Raw genomic sequence first — 18,412 nt, 5'->3', positions numbered from 1 at the left:
GTGCAGTTAGTCCTCTCCACAGGCTGCAGAAGACAGGTCCTCGAATCCTGCATCCTCAGGAGTCCTCAGAGAGGCTGAAAGCTGGGAGCATGGTCTGACTCCAGCGAGGCTATTTTTAGCTCAAGAACATCTATTTATAATCCTGACAGCCCCTAGGAGTCAATAAAACCAGGACTGGAAAAAGCTACTGATGTCTTGGGCACACAGTGTGCCCCACCCCATGCTCATGAGCACCTGCAGCAGCAGGGGGTGTAGTGCAGGGGTCTTACAGGCTCAGGACTCTGGTGACAGCGTGAGAATCCACACAGGTGTCGGGTAGTTGCCATTTACTGACTCAGCCAGGTTGAGGTCAACTTGACCAAGGGCAGCAGAAGAGATGGACATGCTAGGCTGGCTCCAGCTGCCCTTGACTACCATGTTGGGGATGCACAGAAGCTCCCCCAAAGCCATGACTCCCTGCTTCTACCCCGACACTTCTCTTAGGCGCCTCGTGGCTTCTGGATGGGTGGGTAAAGGTAGAAGGCTGTGGGAGAGCAGATAGGTGGATGGATGGGGGGTGGGTAGACAGGAAGCAGAGAGGATAAATGCGTGAATGGATAGGAGGCAGGAGGATGGCTCTGGGGGTTGGAGGAGAACAGCAGTCCCTTTCTGTGAAGCTGTGTGCTGACCCCCATTCTCCCACTGTGCTGCCAAGAGGCTCCTGGTCCTTACACACAGATGGAACCCAGAAGACGTGCAATGAGTAAGGCACACACTAGCAGTCCCGAGGCTGGACCCACCACAGAGCCCAATTCAGCCCGCTCCAATGCCCAGAAAGAAGAGAAGGCTTGTCCTTCAGATGTCAGAGGCAAAATTGGGCTCCACTTGGTCCCTGTCTCACCGGTCCTGGGCCTGGCCTTGAGCTGCTGGTCTCATTGACCCTCCAGCCCCTGCAGCCCTGCCGGAGCTTCTGTGGGTGTGTGCACCAGGCACTGCCCAGGCTCAGGACTGAAGGGGCTCTGGGCAGGAGAGTGTGGTGGCTGGTCCTCAGAAGGGTTTCCTGGCCTCCAAAACACATTGTGCCTGAAAAGGCTGAGAGTGCAGGGGGGCACTGCCGAGGACCACAGGGTGAAGAAAGGGCACAGGAAGCGCTGCACGGGGGAGGAGCCACACCGAGGCTGAGGGCCTCAGGCACAAAGCAGGGTGCTGCCAGGGAAGGCCTCTGCCAACACCCAGCAGGAGTCTAGTAAGTGTTCTTCATCCTTCCCAAACTGAATAAGGACTTGCCTGGCTTCAGAGCCTGCTGGTGTCCCCAGGTCGGCAGCAGCTGCCAAGGGGGTATTCTCTGAGAGGGCAGGGTCTGAATGAGCAGACTGGGAGGGGGAGCCTACTCTGGGGGAAGGGCTGAAGAAGAGGAACTCTGGAGTGGGAAGGGGCCAGAGCATATCTCCATGAAGGACCACCATTGGGACCCCAGAGGAGGTGACAGAGTCCAGCTGGCTGCTTAGTCCAGAGGCGTTCCCCCAGTGCCTTTGCAAACACCAAATGTGAAAGTCGAGTGCAGGAGGACTTTCCTGGGCAGCTCTTTGAGCAGAAGGGTTGGGAGCAGAGGGGAAGGCTTCTTCCCCTTTCCACGGGGAATCATGCAGCAATCCAGGGTCGGGCACCATTGGCATGGTAGGCAGAAGCCAGACTCAGGCTGATGCAATTGGTCTGCCACAGCTATAAATAGCCAAGGAGAGCCTGAAATAGAAGTAGGGGGGAAAGATGGGAGGGGTGCTGGGGGACAGGGAGCCCCGGAGCCTGGTGGGAAGGAGATTCAGTCTGAGTGCCAGAGCCAGAGGAGGAAACAAAGCCGGGCCAAAAGCATCCTGCCCTGCCCCAGTCCATAGGGTGTTTGCACCCGGAAACTGGGAAGCAGGGCGAAGTTGGGAGCTCTGCACAGCCACGCCAGAGCAGTGACTCAGAGCCCAGGCCTCCGAGCTGCTGCGTGGGTTGGGAGGGATGGGGAGCTGCACCCACCATAGCTCCCTGCCTTGGGCTCTGGGTCTCTGCTGGACAGTAGCCCCTTCTCCTGATACCCACAGGACAAGCTGAAAGAGATTCCAGTGCCCCATCTCTCTCTGCCCCTTTCTAGTCAAACCCATGCCTGGGAGACCCTCCAACATCCCTCACACTCTGTAGGGCTGGGATGGGTGGACCCTAAGTCTGCCCAGAACCCTGAAGGAAGGAGGATCTCAGAGGGGGGCCTTTACCCCATCATTTGCCAGGAATCTCCCCCAGGTCAGAGGCAGAACATTGCCCACTTGTTCAAGAACACACTAAAGCTAATGGGGAACCAGCGCACAGCAGTGCTCTGGGCCGGCATCTTTCTGACCCAGGTATTCTCTTCCTACCTTTTGCCCACCCACCTAGGGTTGAACACCTAGGTGTAGGCCAGGCACCCACAGGCAGGCAATGCTGAGCACTCACAGGCAAGACCCCCATCCCAGCCAGGTAGTGCCTTCCAGAGACTTGGGAAGAACACACCTTCCCTGGGTTTCCCCACCAAGTGCCCTTCTCTGTTCTCTGCTGGTGGTCAGCCGCGAGAGGAGAGTAAGGCTTGTGGCTGGGGGACTGGTAAGAACAGGTGGATGTCCCTGATGCAGCCAATAACATCCTGTGAGCAAACTCTAACCGGACACTCAGGGAGCAGCAGAACTTAGGGTAGGGGGACCGGGTGTGGGAGGGGGAGTTTGGGGCCCTCCCTTTCCCTGCTGGTGACTGGCAGCCCCGCCCCTTCCCGAGATCAAGGCCCAGCAGGGGAAGGACTGTGTCAGTGGGTGGGGCTGCCAGGACAGGAGGTGACATCAGCCCGGTATGGGGTACTCAAGGCAGCGGTGGCTGGTGAGGAAGGAAAGCGCCCTGGGGTCTCCATCCCGAGAGGCCAGATCCCACCCCGCTTTTTAAAATTAATTAATTTATTCCTTTGGTCTAATCAGATATACATGACAGCAGCCCATTCCACTTCTTGTGGATAGCGGGCGCAGCCCGGGCTCACAGGGGCAGGAGGCCAGGCGCTGCAGGGCAGCGCTCACTCCCGGACAGTGCGGCGCCCTTCATCCTCAAAGTGGCTGCTCTGGCGCTTGCGCCCGGGATCCCCAGACCCAGCGAGAACAGAGCACGGGCGCGATGAGCAGCTGCGCTGCTGCAGCGCTCCTGGCTGGCGCGCCTCAGGGTCCGCGCCCCGGGAGGGCAAAACCTGCTCGGCCCGAGCTGACGAGTGCCCCCTCCCTGCGCGCCGGGACCGCGTTCCTCCAGAAAAGGCGCGTCTCAGTCGCCGCGCACAGCGCCCTCGGAGCTGGCTGCGGCCGGGCACCTCGGCCCCCTATACGCCGCGCTCCCTCAGTCCGGAGGCGGAGAGCAGCCCGCAGCGCCACCTGCTGCCGGCGTCCGCGCCGACCGGGGGACGGAAGGCTAGGAGGAAGACTCCGCCTGGCTTCAGGTCTTCAAGTACCCCGCCGCGCGGCCCCTCCCACTCTCCTTCGGAGGCCTACCCCCCGCCCGCCCGCCCGCTGACTCGGATTTGCCCACACCCGCGCCTGCCCTAGCCTCCCAGTCCCTCGAAAAGGTCGGCCACACCCATGGCTTCAACTGTCAACTTTCCCACTTGTATCTGCAGCCACATTTCCTCCTTCCTTGGCCTTCAGGCTTGGAAATGCCAAGTTCATCTGGACGGCTTCACCAAGCTCCCAAGGCTGCACCTCCCACCCCTCTTCTGCGGGCTGTTTACTAAAGACCTTCCTCTGTGAGAAGGTGCCCTCCCTGGCCTGCCAGCCTGGCCATGGTCCCTGCTGACCTTCCTGGCCTCAGACAGAGCCTTACTCAGAAGACCCCCAGGAAGAGCAGACACACACACCTGTCCCCTACCACACCCCCATGCCCAGCAGAGCCTGGCATTAAGAGTTCCACCCCAGGGTACCAGGTATCTCCTGGTCCTCTGGAACTGGTGGGTTAGTTAGTTTGCACAACTAACTTTTCTTTCAGAGTTCTGGAGGCCAGAAATGAGAACAAGGTGTCAGCAGGACTAATTCCCTCTAGGTTTTTGTTTGTTTTGGTTTGGGTACTGGGTTTTGAACCCAGGAGCACTTTACCAGTAAGCTACATCCCCATTCCTTTTCATTTTTCGATTTTGAGACAGGATCTCACTAAGTTACTGAGCGTTTTGCTAAAATACAGAGGCTGTCCTTCAATTTACAATCCTTCAAGTCGCTGGGATTATAGGCGTGTGCCACTGCATCAGGCCAGGGTGGGTTCCTCCAGAGGGTTGTGAGGAAGTCTGTTCTGGACCTTGCTCCTAGCTGCTGTGGGTTACTGGTACCCTTCTTATAAGGTCACAAGTCACTTTGGATTAGGGGCCCACCCTAATTCTCCTTAGCTAGTTAAATCTTCAATAACATTAGTTCCAAATATGGTCACATTCTGAGATCCTCAGGGTAGGGTGGCACTCAGCTTTCTGTCACCACAACAAAACATCTGACAAGCTAGCTCTATAGTGTGAAGAGGGTTACTTGGCTCACAGTTCTGGGGGCTGGAAGTCTAGACAGCACAGTGCCCACCCTGGTGAGGGCCACCCCTGGGCTGCCTCTCCCCACGGCCAACAGCAAGAGCAAAGAGCACACAGGAGCTAGCGATGGATCCCGGCTACAAGTCAGAGGGCATGGGTGGGGCCAGGCTTGCCCTGTTTTTATTTTATTTATTTTTACTCTTTGTATAACAGCCCTGCCACAAGAGCAAATCAGAGTCTCCAGAGAATTACCTTAATTCCTTTTGAGGTATTCCCCTGAAGATCCCCAACTCATGCCAGTTCTTAAAGGTGCACACAACCTTCTAGCCCAGCAACCCTGGGGACCAGGTTTCTAACAGCTGGACCCTCAGGTGACACTGAAACATACCAACCAGTTAACACCCCCCCCCCCCCAATACCAAGGGACTGAGGACACTGGTGACAGCCATTGGACCCATGGGGCCTGCCCTGTCCTGCCATGCCGGGCACAGCTTGGTGCTCCTGATCCTCTGAGCATGCTCAGGTGTCACTCCCTCCACTATGTAGCTGTCCTGCTACAGGCCCTGGAACAGAGAACCTAGGAGATGCTAAAATAGCACACATGCTTGCTAAGGGGATATACCCATGAATATTTAGGAACTTGCCACCCAGGTGACTTTGGAGGGCTCCAGTGGTCTGGGAATATGAAGACACCTCCAAAGTGAAAGATGAGTTTTTGCACCTTGAGCATCTGACCATAAAGAAAAAGACAAGCATTTTTATGGGTGTATCAATTAGACAATTGCCTTTAACTCTGAGTGACAGAAATTGGAAAGAACAGTGATTTGACCAGTTTTTTTTCAATTAAAGTAAGTGTGGGTATGAAGTTCAGAATTGCTGTGGGAAATTCCAGAATTTCAGGGGGACCTCAAGTTCTTCCTATTTTTCTGCTCTGCTTTTGTTACCTGTCTTGTGCTCTATGATGGCTGCAAGAGCTCCAGCCATCATTTTCCTATTCTTGACAGGAAGCATGAGACTGGGCCACGGTTGGGGCTTGAGAAGAAGGATAAAAAGTATTTCCTGGAACTCATCCAACAACATCCATTTACATCTCATTGGCTACCCTGACTACATGAATTGGTTGCTTAGCATGCCATTACCAAGGAAGATGAGGAGGATGTCGGAGGGGGAGAGGAAGAGATGGATAAGGCAGAAGTAAAGAGAGAAAGAAATGAATACGGGCATTGGACAGGAATTTATGACTTTTGAGCAATGCCTGTTGAGTGTGCTGTTTATATATAATTAGCAAGACACCCAGAAATACAGGAGCTCTGAGTGTGCCCCAGACTGAAACGCTCAGCTGGGGCTGCTGTGTGAGCTGTTCTCTCCTGTGGCTCTTATGGCTGGACAGACTCAGTGGTGCCGCATGAAGATGATGGCCAACTCTAATGAATGAGAAAGGAGGAACCCATGGTTTTGGAGCAAAGCAGCAATCTCTTCAGAAGTGAGTTAAGGTTCTCTGAGATTCAAGTTTTGGTCACTGGGCTTTCAATCAGACCACCTATAAAACCATGGACTACCACATAATGCATGGTCTAAACTGCTAATGGAGGTAGGGTACTGTCCACTGTCACAGTGCACCATCCCTCAGGAAAAGATGGCCAAACTCAAGCCTGGGCACACTGCACAAGCAGGTGGTCCATGCTCCTCAATGCCCACCACACCTCACCACTGTCCACCTTCCACCTACACAAGTGACCTCATGCAGGATTATACCTTTGGTTTGGTAATAGCCATGCACTGCATAAGGTCACCTTGCTCAGCCATAGACTGCATATTCAATGGTTGTCCAAGATTGTAATGGAGGACTGGGGTGCAGCTCAGTGGTACAGTACTTGCCTAGCATGCAAGAGGCCCTGGGTTCCCTCCCAGCACTGGGGGGAGGGCAGTATAATGGAGCTGAAGAATTCCTAGAGCCTAGTCATGTCATCATGTCTTATAGAAGGCATTACTGACGTGTTTGTGGTGATACCAGTGTAAACAAACTTGGTTAGATACCTAAGTGTTCTGTGCTACCACTGCCTGCAGTGTTCAGCAGAATAACATGACTTACAGACTTGCAGCCTGGGAGCAAGAGCAGGTAGCCTAGTCCAAGCACACACTGATGTTCACACAAGATACACAGCCTAAGAAAGCAGTTCCCAGAACACACCCATCATTAAACCAAGCAGGACTGAATTATTATTCCCATTATATTGAAAAAGAAACTGAGGCAAGGGACATCAGACAGCTTGTCCAAGTTCCCCAGTTAGTAACTGAAAGAGACTAGCATGTCCTAGGATGACCAGTCCAGGGCAGCTGCTAAGGGAAACCAAGGCAGCCCAAAGCAGGCACAATCGTCAAGGGATGAAACTTCTCAGGAGTGATGGGCTGGGCTGCTCTGTTCGGTCAAGATGCCACCCACTGTGGCTGGATAAAAGAAGGTGGTCCTGGGGCAGGGACAGAGGAGATCTTAGCCATGGTCACATGGGCAGCTGGGAGAATGAGGTCAGCATGTATTTTGCTCTCTCACTTCCTGAGATGACCTGCATTCGATGGGTTTCCCTCCCTCACTACTCATCTCAGGTGGTAAAGGAGGAGTGGACACTTCTCAGCAACCTGGCAGTGGCCCTTAGGGAGAGTGAGCATTCTTTCAAGTATGTGTCACTTACATTATGGTGGGCAGTTGGCCTGAAGTTGTCATTTGATGCCCAGTGGTTGTGTCACCCCATCACAGGACATCCCCCTGGATGAGGCTGCCAAGCTCCCTCTGTTTGGGTCTGTGCTCCTAGAAGCACTTCCCAGGGGGGAGGGAGAATGGGGACTCCAGTCCTTTATAGGAGTCATTGAGCTTCTGATGCTGGCCAGGCCCTGGGACCTGGGTGGACAGGGAATAATAATTCAGTCCTGCTTGGTTTAATGATGGGTGTGTTCTGGGAACTGAAGGTGGACAGGCAGCTGGTGGGACAGATGACCGGGCATATGAGGGACCCAGTGCTGGAGAGGAGGATCTGGGTTGAGAGGGGACAGCCAAGAACCAGGGGACAGCCAGGGGCACACTGGAAATCGATGCATACTAGGGGCTAGAGGCAAGGCAGCACAAGCCTGGCAGTGGCCCAAGAGTCTGGTGTCCGGGGCGCTAGAGGCTCAGGGTCTAGGGCTCTGGGGATTCGGGGCTCCCGCTCTCTGTCCATGGTGCTCAGGGCTATGGGCTCTCAGGGTCCAGCACAGGGTCTGGAGCGCTCAGGGTCTGCGGTCAGGGTCCGGGATCTGGAGCGCTCAGGATCCGGGTCTGGGTCCGGGCGCTTGGGGCCTGCGGTCAGGCTCCGGGTCTGGAGCCCTCGGGATCCGGGGGCCTCTGCTCCGGTGTCTGGGCTCCGGGGTTCTCAGGGTCGGAGGTCTAGGGTCCCGGCGCTCGGGTCGGGGTCCGCGGCCCCGGTCCTCGGCGTCCCCGGTCCTCGGCGTCCCCGCGCGGCCGCAGGGGCAGCCGGGACTACGCGTCCCAGCAGGCCGCGCGCGTCACTTCCGGCGGAGGCGGGCGCGACGAGTGTTTACTTCCGGCCGCCGGCGGGGCTGAGGCCGAGCGAGGCGCGGGCCCCGCGCAGCCATGGACTGGCTCATGGGGTGAGTGGCGGGCTGGGCGCCGGCCTGCGGCGGGCGGGGGACGGCGGGTCGCCGGGCGGGTCCTCCGCTGCCCCGAGGCCGCGTCCGCTGGCTGCGCCGGGATCCGCGGCGGGCCGGGGCCGGGGCGCGCGGCCTGGGCAGTCGTCCCGCCCCGAGGGCTCGCGGCGTCCTCTCGAGGGGCGCGGCGCCTCCGTGCGCTCCGGCGGCCCTTCCCGCGGCGGCTCTCTCCTGTGGGGCGCGCCGGGAACGGGGCTATCGCTGTCCGAGGGCCTGGACCCTGGAGCCCAGAAGCTGGTCCAGGCTCGCTGGACACTCGGCCGGCGTCCCTCCGGCCCTGGGTGGGAGGGCAGGGGCCATGGAGGCGGCCCTCCCCTTCCGTACTCATAGTCCAGTGAGGGGCAGACCGGGGGCCGAGTCGGAGTGCAGGACTCGGGGCAGCAGGCGCGGGAAGGCATGGGGTCGGAGAGAGGCAGCCGCGCACCCCAGCCCTGCTGCCCGCTGGCAGTGCACACCTCTCTAGACCTGCTTGTCATAAGGAAATTGTGGAACTTGCAGTACAGGGTTGTGAAAAGGTAAACTGAGGCCAGCGCGCGTTTGGCTTGTGGCAAAGGCTGGAAGCTGTCAGTGTAGAGAGAGGTCTTGTGCAGGCCTGTGCAGCCCACAGGCTCTGCGAGTGGAGGGCCCACAGCTGTGTTCACCTATTCTGAATCACCCAGTTGCTTTCTGCATTTATGGGTGAGAGGCAGCCTAGCCTCTGAGCAAGTCCCTTTGGAGTAGTTGAATTCACAGGGCTTGATGGCAGGAGGACGATTCCATCAGCTGGGTCAACCAGAAAGCTGCCTGTTGTAGTGTGTGATCCTTACGTGCCTCTGCCGGTGGTTAGCAGGTGCTTTGTGCTGGAGACTCACCAGCAGACATCCTTTAAGCTGACCATGGCTGTGCTTTGTAAACTTTGCCGTCATCATTGTGAATATCCAGACATGTCAGGTTTCTGAGGGTCTGGTTCTTGTGACTCTTCTCAAGACCTTCCTGACAAGTAGCCCTCCGATAAAGGATAGCCGAGCACTCATCTCCTGCTCTGGAATGGGGCTAGTCCAGGTGCTAGAGGCAGGCTGGAAAGGCCCCTGGGAAGGGAAGGAACATTTGTTGCTGCCTGGCTATAAAAATAGGGATGCAGCTCCGACAGGGCAATGAAGATTTTAAAAGAGGGATTTAGAAGGCATTGTGACTATCTTCTTTTTGTGTTTTAAATTTAGTGGATTGCAGATGGGATGTTGGGAACCATAAACTGTTTTTTTTTTTTTTTTTTTTTTTAACAGTCTCTGGAATTAGAAGCTCTTTTATAAGTGGTTGTGTTTCATGTCAAGTATGGTTCTTCCTTGAGAACTAGTTTTCACGTTGGTGTCCTAGGATGGTGGAGCCCAGATGGATGGCCCAGGTGTTCCTCCATTCCTCCTCCTGCTGCTCATTTCACACATTTACTGAACATCCATTATGAAAATAGGAAGATATGCAAGCTGCAGAGCAAGGGAGCCTCAGAGACCTCAGATCTTGCCACTTCTGTCCGTTGCTCACTTGATCAGGCTTCTCCCTGGATGAGAGCCAGCGAGGGGTCAGTATGAGTGAAGGAGCACACAAGCCTCCCAGACAGGCTTGTGTGCTGATGCTGGATTTCATTTGCCATTCATCCTTTAACTAGGCGTTGGTCTGGAAAAATTGGGAAACTATCATTTTTTTTTTTTACTATTTTTTGATACTTTCTTAATTGAAACTATTCAGTGTGAAAGAGGTATTTTGGAGTACAGTTTGTGTATGTTTTAAAAAGGTTTTTGTTTTAAGAAAGAGTTTCTTTGGATGAGTTCACATTGGGTTGCAAAGTGTGGACTGAGGGGAACAGCCACTGCCTTCTGTATGACAGGTGTTAGAACCAGAGGAGTGGTCTGCAGATGAGCAGGTGAAAACCACATCTGCCCTTTTGCCAGGAGAGGCCCGCCCAGCCTGCTGAGCATTTAGCAGCCTTATCTTGTGCTCCAGCTGCTCCCAGGAAGGGAGGCCCTGCAGGGAAATGTGCTGGGGAAGCCAGGGCAGAACTCGGCGCGTTAGGACTTGGCGGGACCTGGCCAGGATGTTTCTGGAGTATTATGAGGTGTGGCCCTGGGCCTCTCTTCCTGTACATTTCCTCTGCTTGGCGCTGCTCTGAGCTGGCTGTTGAAGTCCTGTCCAAACTCTCTTCCTTCCTTCCTTTTCCTTTCTTACAAAAAGTAATTTATAAATCAAAAGGGTTGCCACCTGTGTAGTCAGCCTTAGCTCTCTTCTAGGCTGCGGGGACGGGGCACTGTCCAGGGGAAACTACTGAAGTCTGGGAGAGGAGGAACTCTTTCTTGCACTATTTGGTGCTTAGGGGATGCGCTGTCTCCTTTGCTGGTGGCAGCAGGCATTTGTGAACAGAAGGTACATGTGTGGTTTACATTTTATCTAACAGAAAGCACAATACAGAGGCTCCTGAGCACCTGGGAGTCAGAGGAAGAGAAACTTCCTCCTTCCTGGGTGATGGGAGCTAACTGGCCCTCCCGTCAGGCCATCCCAGCCATGAGCCCTCACCCTCTGCGCCAGGCCTCAGGGGAGCCTTCCTGGGGCACCCCTGGCTCTTGTGGCACAGCAGGTGCCTACACAGTGGCACGCTTCTGCTGCTCTCCAGGCTGCAGGTGGGGTGGTGAGGTGCCTTTGGAGCTCTCTGGTGCTGGCAAGAGGAGGTGGAACTTCGTGTCGGCCATTCCGGACAGAGTGCAGTTGAAGGTGGTGACTTTTACTTAGCTGACAGGTATTTGCTGCGAGGCCCCAGGGCTCACGGCCTGTCTAGAGCTGCCTTCAGCAGCCCTGTGCTCTGAAGGAAGGCCTGTGTGCAGGTGGCCAGCCTTCACTCCCCTGCTTCTCTCACAGGTGCTGTTTCCGGTAGCTGACACTGACTGGACTGGCTGGAGTCTTGCTTTGTTTCAGCGGCTTCCTGGGGTATCAGTTACATGCCACAAAGTTTGGCTGTTTTAAGTGTACAATTAAATAACTTTTAGGAAAATTACAGGCTTTCGTAACCATCATCCTGGTTTAATTTTAGAGTATTGCTGTCACTCCCTGAGAACCTTCTGGTCCATTGTGTCGACTTCCCGGTTGCCTCGGGGTATTTAAGGTTTAGGCCTTTCACACTGAAGGAATCGGGATGTCTGGCTTTGACTGGTCGTGTTGTGTACCACTTTTAAAGACCGTCTGTGTTGTGCATACCAGTGGTTTGTCCTTTTTGCTGCCACATGAGATCGCTATGTGGAGGCACACACATTATGCTCCTCCATTCACCCGTGGATGGACCTCTGGGTTGTGTCCACTCTGCAGTCATGATTGATGCTGTTGTGACTCAGCCCCTCATGGCAGTGAGCCTGGCCTCTTCCTCAGCCGGGGCCTCCTGGGTTCCAAACTCTCTGGCTGCCCTTTGAAGGGCTCCAGGATCAGTGCCTTCAGGTTCTCAGACTGGCAGAGGAGGGCAAGGACGTGCAACAGAAGCATGGCGGAGGTAGTGAGGAGGGTGCATAAGGATTTTCCAAGGAGACACGAGGAGCGCTGTGTCCAGGAAGCAGGAATAGCCATGCAGAAGCATGCTGGAAGAGGGCCATGCAGCCAGGCTGCCCAGCAGCCAGCCAGTCCTCTGCAAGCTGTGATTGCAGAAACCCATCTTTCTATAGGGCTCTTGGGCTGGGTTTGCAGAGGTTTCTGTTGAGAGGATGTTGTTTTTGGATTCCCTTTAAAGAGGAGAGCGGTCACCAGTGCTGTGTGCACCAGGACACCCTCAGCAATACTTCATCTCTCTTGTGTCCTGCTTGGAGCATCCCCTAGAAGTCTCCACACCAAATGTCCTTGTAGCAGTAGGAAATGGGCATGGTGTGAACCTGTTGGAGGTGCCACAGGAAGGCTCTGCTGTGCAGGGCTGGTAGGCAGTGGCAGCGTGAACCAGTACATGCATGTCAGGCACCTGTGAGGCTGGTGTTTGCCCTTCACAGGGACTCTACCCACTATCTGCTTGGCAAGGCTTCTTCCCAGGGTCTAGGAAAGCCAATGCCCAGGACTGCCTGCCAGATCTTGCTAGCAACATTATGCTTAGGACTACAGATGAGGTTGTGCTTACCTGTAAAACTGAGGAGCTTTTATAAAAACAGGAGAGGCTGTGGTCTCTGCCATGGTCATCAGGTACAGGAGGTGGATGTTGGATGGCCGCATTTCCTGTGTTGTCCATGCAGTGGCCATGGAAACAAACACTCAAACCCCGCTTCCTGTGTTTGTGTAGATACTACTGTGTGGTACTGTGTGGGGTTCAACCCGAAGAGCCTGTGGAAGGTGAGCATACCCAGGCCCTTGTCTGCTCCTCTGCTGCTTCTAGTTGGCTGCTGGGGGCATGCAGAGGGATGGCCTGTTTCCTGGGGGGCTCCCTGTGCCCAGCCTCCTGCCGCTGCTCCAGGAGAGAAAGTGGTGCACATTGTTCTTGCCTGTCTGGGTAGAGGTGCCTCCTATTCTTTGCCTGCCTCGTGTTTGTTGTTCTTTCTGCACAGGATTTACGTAGCTGGGGCACACCCGCAGTGCTCACTGTAGCTCTGTGGGACAGTGCCTGGAACTCGGAAGTAGAAACAATTGAACAAAATGAAATGTGGACGCTTCAGGAGAGAAGGAGGAGGTGCTGGCAAGGCGTCTGGGCCCTGTGTGTCTGCGGCCCCTCCAGAGGGGTGTGGGCCCTACATCTCTGCCCTGGACCTGGCTGTGCACACGTTCCTCTCTCCTGGTTCCTTCTCTTTGGGGTTCTGTCAGAATGCACAGCTACCTGGCTGCGTGGTTTAGCCGTGGTTCCCGTGGTCCTTGGTGGACATTCCCGGGGCAGAGGGATACAGTGAAGTCCACATCACGTGTTTGTGTGCTGTGGTTGAGCTTGTAGCTGCCGGGTTGGGTGGTGGTGATTTGGGTGAGCTTCAGCGTTTTGGTGTGGCAGGAGGACAGGGAGCACCCACAGAGGTGGAGCAGGGGAGGCAGCAGATCTGGAGGCAGGAGAGGAGGTCTGTACTCGACTTGTTGCCTGTGTCCTTTTCAGGGTCAGGGGTTTTTCTTAGTTCCTTCAGTAGCACCCCTTCACTTCCCACCCCACCCTGGCACAAGGAACAGCCTTGGGAACCCTTGGGGAATCTGCACTGTGACATTCAGCTCCTTACTTGCTAGGCTGGGTCCCTAGTCTGGAAAGGCCTGTATGTGCCAGGTGGCCCTGAGGAGCCAGATGCCTGAGCCTGGAGCTGCCCTGGGGGTGAGCCCAGGGGTGTAAAATTAGCTCAGGCGTAGTGTGAGCACGCTTGGCTTGTCCCTGTGGGGTCTGGCTCTGCGTGGCTCTGGCCGGGTCCCCTCCTCCACAGAGGCTGCTGTTGCTGACAGAGCTGCTTTAGGTCTTCTCCCAGCCACCTGTCTTCCCACTCCACGGTCTGCTCTCTTGGGGCCATGTGTGGTAAGCTGGGTGCCAGGTGACAAGCAGTAAGTGGCATTGGAGATATGAGACTGTGTAGCCAGTGTGGTTGAACTGAGTGGCCCCTGTGTCCTGTGCTGTGGTAAGCAGAGTTGAGGGGCCCGCCCAGGGGAGCCTCCCTGCTGTTGGGGGTAGGGAAGTAGGGATGGGAAAGTCCTGAGAGGTCCCCGAGGATGCCATGAGATTACGAGAGGTGGCTGTCTGCCACCTCCCCAGGCCACTGTGAACTTGGGGACTTGTTTATATTCTGTATTTTACAGTTGAGTATGGTCTTTACTATTTTTGATGAGTGGGTTGTCCCTGATTGAGCCAGGGGACTGTGTTCACACTGGCTCCTGTGGAGCCAGCGCCTTGCTGCACTTCCTGCTGGCTGTGGAGAGGCAGGCGTGCGGAGGGGGGGCTAGGCCGTAGACAAGAGAGCAGGGAGCCTAAGCATGGCTCTGGGGTGACAGCCAAGGTCCTGTTGGGCTCATCTCTGGCGACTGTCTTAGGAGAGTTGTGGATTGACACAGATGCATCAGTGGTGCCAGTACCCAGGCTTCTATTTATTTATTTACTTTTCTTCTGGTACTGTCATTTTTCTACGGTTTTTAACTGGTGCATTATATTCATACATAACGATGGGGTTTATTGTCATGTATTTATGCATGCATACAAAACAATGATAGAATTTGCCCAGTATCACTCCCCAGCACTCCCCCTCCCTCCTTTTCTCCACCCCTAATCCCTTTCCTCTACTGATCTCCCTTTGATTTTCATGAGACCCTCAGCCCCCACCTTTCGTTTCCTTTTTCCTCTCTAGCTTTCACATACTAACCAGGTTTTAAAAAATGTGATATGAGCTGGGTGCATTGGCGCATGCTTGTAATCCCAGTGGCTTTGGAGGCTCTGAGACAGGAGGATTGTGAATTCAAAGCTAGCCTCAGCAAGGTGAGGCAGTAAGCAAATTTTATTTATTTGTAAATAAAATACAAAATAGGGCTGGGAATGTGGCTTAGTGGTCGAGTGCCTCTGAGTTCAATCCCTGGACCCCTTCCTGTAAAAGATGCAATATGAAATAATATGAAATATAATAAACCAACAAAGACCCCATGATGTTAAATGGGAAATATTATAAACTTGCAATTTTATATAGTCATCTCTTGGTATCCCTGGGAGGCTTGGTCCTAGGACCCTGGAATACCAAACCTTTCAAGACTGAGTTCCTTACATAAAGGTGTTTATTCGCATAGAACCTATGCAGGCCCTCCTGTGTACTTAGTCATCTCTAGGTGATTTGTCATGCCTGACACAAACTAACTGCTGTGTAAATAGCATTGTTTAGGGAATAGTGATGTTTACATATTAGGCTGGTGAATCCGGTGGTAGATCTCCCAGGTATAAGGGCTAGACAGGAAGTATGTGTTTCCCGGCCCTGTTTCTGTGCACGTGTGCAGAGCACCGTGGGTCTGCCTCAGCTCGGCTTGTGAACTGTGACAGCCAGGGCCGGCGAGTCCTCCCCACATGCCCTGTTGTCATCGGCTGTGTCTTTGAAGCAGTGGTGGGTCTGGGCAGAAAGCACAATTTCACACTCTTTTTTTTTTCCCCCTCCAGTGTTAGGGATGGAACCCAGGCCTTGCACATGCTAGGCAAATGCTCAGGGAGCGCAACTTGCTGGCTCAGGGGTTCCACTCCCAAAAGTAAAACGCCAGCTCCATGAGGTTGCAGGTCAGTGTTCCGCAGGGGCAGGGGCCAGGCTGTGGCTCTGCACACAGGTAAATCTCTAGCGTTGGCGTGGCTCTGAGGCCCTGACTGGGGCCAGGGTGGGCTCCTGCTCGTCAGCCTCCTTGGAACGTCCTAACTCAGGATTCTTCTCTCAGGCTCCAGCCCCCACCCTCAGGTTGTTCTGTGCTGCCTCCAGCAGTGGGGGGCTGGCGGCCTGGAGGACCTTGCTCCAGTGCCTCTCCATGGGAACTTGGGTCTGCTCCAGGCCTCTCTCCCTGTGGAGCAAGGCTCTTACCCATGGAGGGTCCCCTCAGCTGGAGTAGGCTCTCCAACTCCGCTCCAGGACTCTTCACACTCTGCAGGTCACAGGGCTTGCGGAGATAGTTATGATCAGTACTCACTGTTTTAGGAATTAAAAGTGAGGGACGGGGTTGTGGCTCAGTGATAGGGTGATTGCTGAGCACACACAGGGCACTGGACTGGGTTTGATTCCGGCACCACATTAAAAAAAAATAAAGGTATTGTGTCTATCTACAACTAAAAAAAAAAAAATTAAATTGAAAAAATCTCTAATTCGTTTAGAAAGGATGAGAACCCAGAATATGTTAATATTAAAATTTTTAAGTAAAGAGTAACTGTTTTCTGGAATACAAATAGTGAGCAGAGGAATGGCATTGTTTTTCTCAGAGCTGGATTCAGGTCAGCCTGGTTGATTCTCTGTGGTCTTGTACTTGTGGAGCTCTGCACAAGCTCAGGGGGGATGATGGTGAGGGACACCGTGTGCTCACGGTACTGCCCAGGGTCCCCTGTGGGCCTGGACCCTGCTCGGGCACTGTCGCTCTCAGGCTCTTGGTGCTGGGCCTCCACCAAAAGAACCGCAGTGGGTGCGCTGGAGGATGAGAGCCTCACCTCCACAGCTTTTTGTTGGTCAAGGAATCAGAGCACCCAGATTTGGGGGCAGGAGTGGAAGGGGACAGCCTGCTTCTTGACAGGGCATTCAGGGGCAGTGGAGGTACAAGTGGGGATGCTGGGCCAGCTGTTCCTAAGATCCCAGCAGCCCTGGAGTGCCAGTGACAGTTCTCAGCCTTCCAGGGCAGGTGAGGAGTCAGGAAAGGGTGCAGGCAAACTAATTCCTCTGCATGACAGTGTGGAGAGTAGGGTTCAGGGCCCAGGTGGGCAGCTTGTGTGCTTCCCTTGAAGTGACTGAGTTGGACCTTACCAGCAGGGTCTGGAGGGTGTGAGAGTCCTCATGGTGGGTTGAGTGTTGTGCTGGGCTGTCAGGAGGCAGTCTTAGGTACCCTTAAGCTGAGGTGGGGAGAGCTCATTTCTGTTCCTGTCCATTGCTACGGTTGCCTTGATATCTACTTATTTCAGAAAGGCTGCTTACACTGGAAGTGTGGGCCCTCAGAGGGTGAAAGTGACAGCTGGACTTTAGCCCTCCACACATCATCCCAGACCCCTGAAGTGTGCAAGGGCTGCCTTTCTGATATGCCTGGAATTGCCTGGTGGGATATGGGCCTAGGCAGCCAGCACCCAGGCCTGGGTGCTCCCCTAGGGTAGCTCTGCCTTTCCTCTCCACCCTGTGGAGGGCAGTGCGCAGCCAGATGTGGGCCCCCTGCTCTGCTTTCACCCATCCTCGCTGAGCGGACGGCTTCATCTCCACTGGAGCCTGTCCCACACAGGCAGCACTGGTTCTTGAGAGCAGACAAGTCATGATCACAGCACCTTGACTCTGCGCCACTGGCTCTTTTGGGGCAATTGTGGAGCCGTCTTGGCTCTTGGGTCCTCACCCCTTACAGAAGCCTGGGCTGGAGGGCCGGCCCGTTGTGTGAGTGGCTACTTTGAGCACTGCCGAGGTGGTGCCTCTTTCTAGTGGAGTTCTGTAAAGGCTCTGCTTCAAGGAGATGGCCAGGCAGAGAGTGAGGGGGCTATCTGGGTTCTCACTTCCTGGTCCCGTCCCTGAGTGGAGATTGGATCTGACCCCAGTGTGTGGATGCTGGAGGGCTGCTGAGGCCGACTTAAGTACCTGCCGCCCTTCTTACCTGGGGCCACTCTTCCACCTGTCACTCTGGGAACTCTCCTTGTGTGCCCTCACAGGACACAGTCGCCCCGCATAGTCGAGGGTCAGCACCCGTGGGAGCGGCACAGAAGCACCAAGGATATGTGGTGAGCCAAGTGTGCGTCTGCGCTCGCCCCAGCCTGCCTCTCCCGGGGGCTTGCCTTATTCTTTGGTTGAGTGTTTTAGAAGGACCATCCCTCTGCCTGCCTGCAGCAGGCTGGCTTACTCTCTTCACCTGGACAACACCTGTCCCTGTCCCCACTCTGTTTGTCTGGCTGGAGGCTTTCCCACAGAAGTGTCCTGCATTCTGCTGACAGCAGTGCTGCCCTGTGCCTCCCTGTGGTGACTTTGTGCTGCCTTCAGCCTGGCCTTTCAGGCCCTCTGCAGGCAGATCTGCTTCCTCTGTCCTGCTTGGTCCTGTCAGCATGGCTCCCCAAAGGACATGCAGCCTCATGGTCCATGCCAGGCCCTTTGCCCCTTCCCAACTCCTTTGGGAGCCCTGACTGCCTCCTGACCGCCTCTTCTTCCCTGATTTCTAAGCAGGTGTGACACGTGCCTGCCCTGCCTTTAGTTTCCTCCCTCTGCTCTTCTCCTGCCTTCCTTCCTTCCTTCCCTCCCTCAGCATTTTTTGAGGTCAGGTCTGTGACCAGCGGTGCAGGGCAAGGCAGTGAGGCCCATGAATGGACGTCTGCTCTGAGCCCTCCTGTCCACAGTGCCCTCTGAAAGGAGGCACCTCACTTTGGAATGGGGACACGTGCCCATGTTGGATGCTTGGCCCTTCCCTTAGTGGCCGGCCATCTGTCTGCCTTGGGAAGCAATGCTACCCTTTGTCCTGGCCAGTTTCTGTCAAGGTTGCTGGAGGGCGTGAGGAAGAAGTGTTTATCCTCTGCCATGTGCTTGTCTTTGCTCCTGAACTGCTTTTGCCCCTGGTCAGTTTGTG

At 55.0% G+C, this 18,412-nt stretch overlaps 1 protein-coding gene across 2 annotated transcripts in view; it reads left to right on the top strand.

The window, feature by feature from the left end:
- The first annotated feature begins 8,087 nt into the window (after positions 1–8,087).
- The window catches only part of Mob2 (MOB kinase activator 2), a 62,514-nt gene continuing 52,189 nt past the window's right edge, over positions 8,088–18,412 (top strand). The window contains exon 1 of one of the 2 annotated variants that reach the window (XM_027953544.2): positions 8,088–8,167. In XM_027953544.2, the coding sequence (XP_027809345.1) occupies positions 8,151–8,167 (17 nt within the window). In that variant the 5' untranslated portion in view covers positions 8,088–8,150. Of the gene's footprint in view, positions 8,168–9,747; positions 9,780–18,412 lie in introns of those variants that run through there. The other variant, XM_027953545.2, reaches the window with a different exon arrangement.

The sequence above is a fragment of the Marmota flaviventris genome, chromosome 9 (genome assembly GCF_047511675.1).
Source record: "Marmota flaviventris isolate mMarFla1 chromosome 9, mMarFla1.hap1, whole genome shotgun sequence".
In the NCBI taxonomy this organism is placed as follows: Eukaryota; Metazoa; Chordata; class Mammalia; order Rodentia; family Sciuridae; genus Marmota; species Marmota flaviventris.
Note: the sequence above shows the minus strand (reverse complement) of the source record. Positions and strands in the feature narration are given on the sequence as shown.